Source organism: Acanthisitta chloris, unplaced genomic scaffold, assembly GCF_000695815.1.
Source record: "Acanthisitta chloris isolate BGI_N310 unplaced genomic scaffold, ASM69581v1 scaffold37010, whole genome shotgun sequence".
NCBI classification, from domain to species: domain Eukaryota; kingdom Metazoa; phylum Chordata; class Aves; order Passeriformes; family Acanthisittidae; genus Acanthisitta; species Acanthisitta chloris.
Genome location: NW_008652856.1, coordinates 1 through 3,221, shown reverse-complemented (window position 1 = coordinate 3,221; position 3,221 = coordinate 1). Strand labels below are relative to the sequence as shown.

The following is a 3,221-nucleotide window of genomic DNA, read 5'->3' as shown; positions in this document are numbered from 1 at the left end:
GGACCCCCCCCCCCAACCCCAACCACAGCTGGGACACCCCACACCAACCCCAACCACAGCTGGGACACCCCACACCACCAAATCCTGCAGTGACCTGTTCCAAACCCACTCTGCACTTATGTTCCTGTTCTGTGTGACCTCACACCAATCATTCCAGTGTGAGGAGCTCTAGTTTACTGCTTTGCTCTGAGGGTGTATTTTGGTGTGTCACTTCCATAATGCCCTAGCAGTTTCCAAGCAGAAAAGAGCTCCTAACAGGCTGGTGAGGACACCACCAGGGAGTTCATTCAGGGTGCTGAGCTTGGAGGAGAAAGCAAAAAAACAGCTCTTTGTGCTTCAAACTGATCTCACCTCAATCAGCAGCTCCTCATGCTCCTCATTGTCTGAGTCATATGGGACTTTCCTCAGGTTTTCCACCTCCCGATACAGTTTCTTATAGCCTGATATCTGCATCAGGGACATGTGCAGGATACTCTTAAACCTGAAATAACAACAGAGCACCACACAGAAGCTATTAGAGAGGCCTGGTGAGCCACAAACTCTTGCTTGACCTACCAGGTAAGACCTTTCTGACGTTAATGCACTGTCAACACTAGAGTCAGGAGCTGCTTTATGTTTCCCTCCCAAACTGCAGTATATTGGTTAAGTGCATTGACATGTGGATCTTGTGTGCTGAAAAAGTCTGTAGCTAATTCCAGTCAGACTCTATTCGCTTAAATTATGGAAGGAAAAAACAACTTAGCCAAAATCTGTTACAACACAAGAAAGCTCCATACATCATCCTAACCCCTGTGCCTTCACTGCCCCCAAACCTCCTGCAAGTCTCAAAGTCCAACTTTGTCCGAAATACTTGTGGCTTCCAAGAAGCATTTCATTAGCTCTAGAATTCTGACTGTTCATCATTTTCCCTCGCATTGGCCAATTACCTATGCAGATAACACAACCACCACTGTACTCTGTAGCAGTGACAGTCCTTGTGAGCAACCCATGCAGTAATGGCACTGGAGATCAGGAGCAGCAGAGGGACTTGAACAACAGAGATGCAGCAATCCCAAATCCCTGTCAATTAAAACTCTGCAGTTTATTTTCCTGCAGCGATGAGGACACAACCACACCTTGTTCTCTAATTTCACTACAAACACTTGTGTTGAATGGCTCGAATATTGCATCAGATTAAGCCACTGCATGAAGGTGCTAAGCAGTGAGAATCATCTGCCATGAAGAGCTTGTGGTTGGTTCCCAAACATACCCCGTGTTGCTCTGCTCGATTCTCTTTGCTTTCATTACATCTCTGACACACTTCTCCACTTCAGCCTCTTCAACATGTACAGCATTCCTTAAAACCTGTGAAGTTAACACAGTGAAGGACGGGATGAGAAATGCAGAATCAATTACTCTGTCCTTATTTCTCACCTTCTGTACCCCTGCCATGTGTGTATTACTTACTGCAGAAGAATAGTCAACGTGCTGCAGTGGTTTACAGTAAATTGGCTCAAATTGCACACAAAGTATCTGCAATAATTACAGACAAGCACAACCTGTAACTTTGCCAAGCTGTGAACAATGATGTTCACACGAGTTCCATGAAGAATGAGTAAGGGTTTCTCAGTCGAAGTGCTTGTTTGCTTTCAGCAGCTGGACTGAAATGTGTTCTTCCTAACCCAAGGAAGTAAAGCCTCGGGCGTAGGAGCCACTGAGCTAGTGAGGCTGAGGATTCCATGCTGGGGTGGAACAGAAGGCAATGTGAGGTGCATGGAGCAGAGCAAGGACCAGTAATGATAATTACACACTGCCCCCTGAAAGCACTTCACAACTTAACCTCATCTCTTCACTGTTTATGGGCACAGTTTGCACTCTGTAGTGCAGTTCCTGCCAACACCAAAGCAGTTTCATTTCAGTAAACTGTTAACTCGTTCAAGGCTGAGCACTGGTACAACCATCTAAGAGATGCTGAAGGCTGAGCCATGCTCTGCTCCACTGCAACAGAGATGCTCTGGCCGTTACTGGCCCACTCTCAGTGCCACACTGCAGCAAGCAGCTGGAGACAGGGAAGATGCAGCCACTCACTGTCTGTCCAGGTCTGCCCAAGGTTTGAGGGTTTAATGTCTAACTGCTACGCAGCAGTTGGGATGAGCGTGCCAGTTCAATGTCCCCTGCAGATCTGTGTTACATCTGCTCAACAACTGGACACAGCTCCATATACACCCTGCACTTCACTTATTTAGCCATAACCCTTCTCTGGTTTCAGCCAAAACAGCCAAAGAGCCTGTGGTGACAGGGAGAACTGATCCTGTCTGAGAGCAGTAGCTCTGTGGAACAGCTGGTCTGACTTGCTCCTGAAGGGGAGGCAATCTCTGGATGGTCTCTAAATTCCAACCCAACCCTTGAAATTCTGTGATCCTCTGATCTCTGCTACCTCTTACCTTATTCTTTGACGATTCCAGGGAATGTTCTGCAATACAAAAACAAAAGCAGATGTCACAATTAGGCTGAACTGGTTTAAATAACTGACAACAGGTGTTCTTGCAGCACAGAAGGATTATAAAACTTGCACCCCTTTCGTACGTGTAGTAAAAAATTACTCAATCTTCAAATGAATAGGTATGGGGTAACTGAATGTCTTAATTTTCACAGACTTTCTTTATAACCCTCAAGTGCAATTCTGAAAATAAACTTGGTTTTTTTAAAACATCTATTACATGTATGAAACAAAGTCAAATTTGAAATGATATCAAGACAAAAATGTCTCAATGTTTTTCTACTCACAGCAATAGTTTTGTGCTTGTTACTGAAGAAGGAACCAGGGTCACTGCTACAAGCTACTGTAAAGCCACAACAGTTTTAAGCAGTTTCTTAAATTGCTACTTTAAATCAAAATTCTGCATCCAGCAGAATGCTAAGTTATATCACTCTTCCTGTCTCACCCCAAAAAAAATGTATTTACATCTGTGCTGTGTGAAGTTTTTAGTAACAGGAAGGTACAAACAGACTCAGGAGAAGCAGATAATGGTTTCTGACTTTTGATGATACTGGAATTACCTTGGCAAGCAGGTGAGGAAACCAGGTCTGGCACTCTGATCTAACCTCAGAGGACAGCTGGGGTGCAGGGGAGGGTGACAGCATGACCAGGGGATGCACACTGTCCGCAGGACAGGTACTGGTGGGGAGCAGAAGGCTGAGAGACCTGACCACCCTCTACAACTGCCTAAGCAGAGGCTCTG

The 3,221-nt window shown here is 45.3% G+C and overlaps 1 protein-coding gene across 1 annotated transcript in view; it reads right to left on the bottom strand.

Annotated features, from left to right (window-relative positions):
* ELMOD2 (ELMO/CED-12 domain containing 2) overlaps nt 1-2,452 on the bottom strand; it is a gene marked incomplete at its 5' end in the record, with an annotated part of 5,733 nt that extends 3,281 nt beyond the window's left edge. Inside the window, 3 exons of the mRNA XM_009078590.1 lie at nt 352-481; nt 1,250-1,344; nt 2,424-2,452. Of these exons, the coding sequence (XP_009076838.1) occupies nt 352-481; nt 1,250-1,344; nt 2,424-2,452 (254 nt within the window). The remainder of the gene's footprint in view (nt 1-351; nt 482-1,249; nt 1,345-2,423) is intronic.
* Between the last annotated feature and the right edge of the window lie 769 nt (nt 2,453-3,221).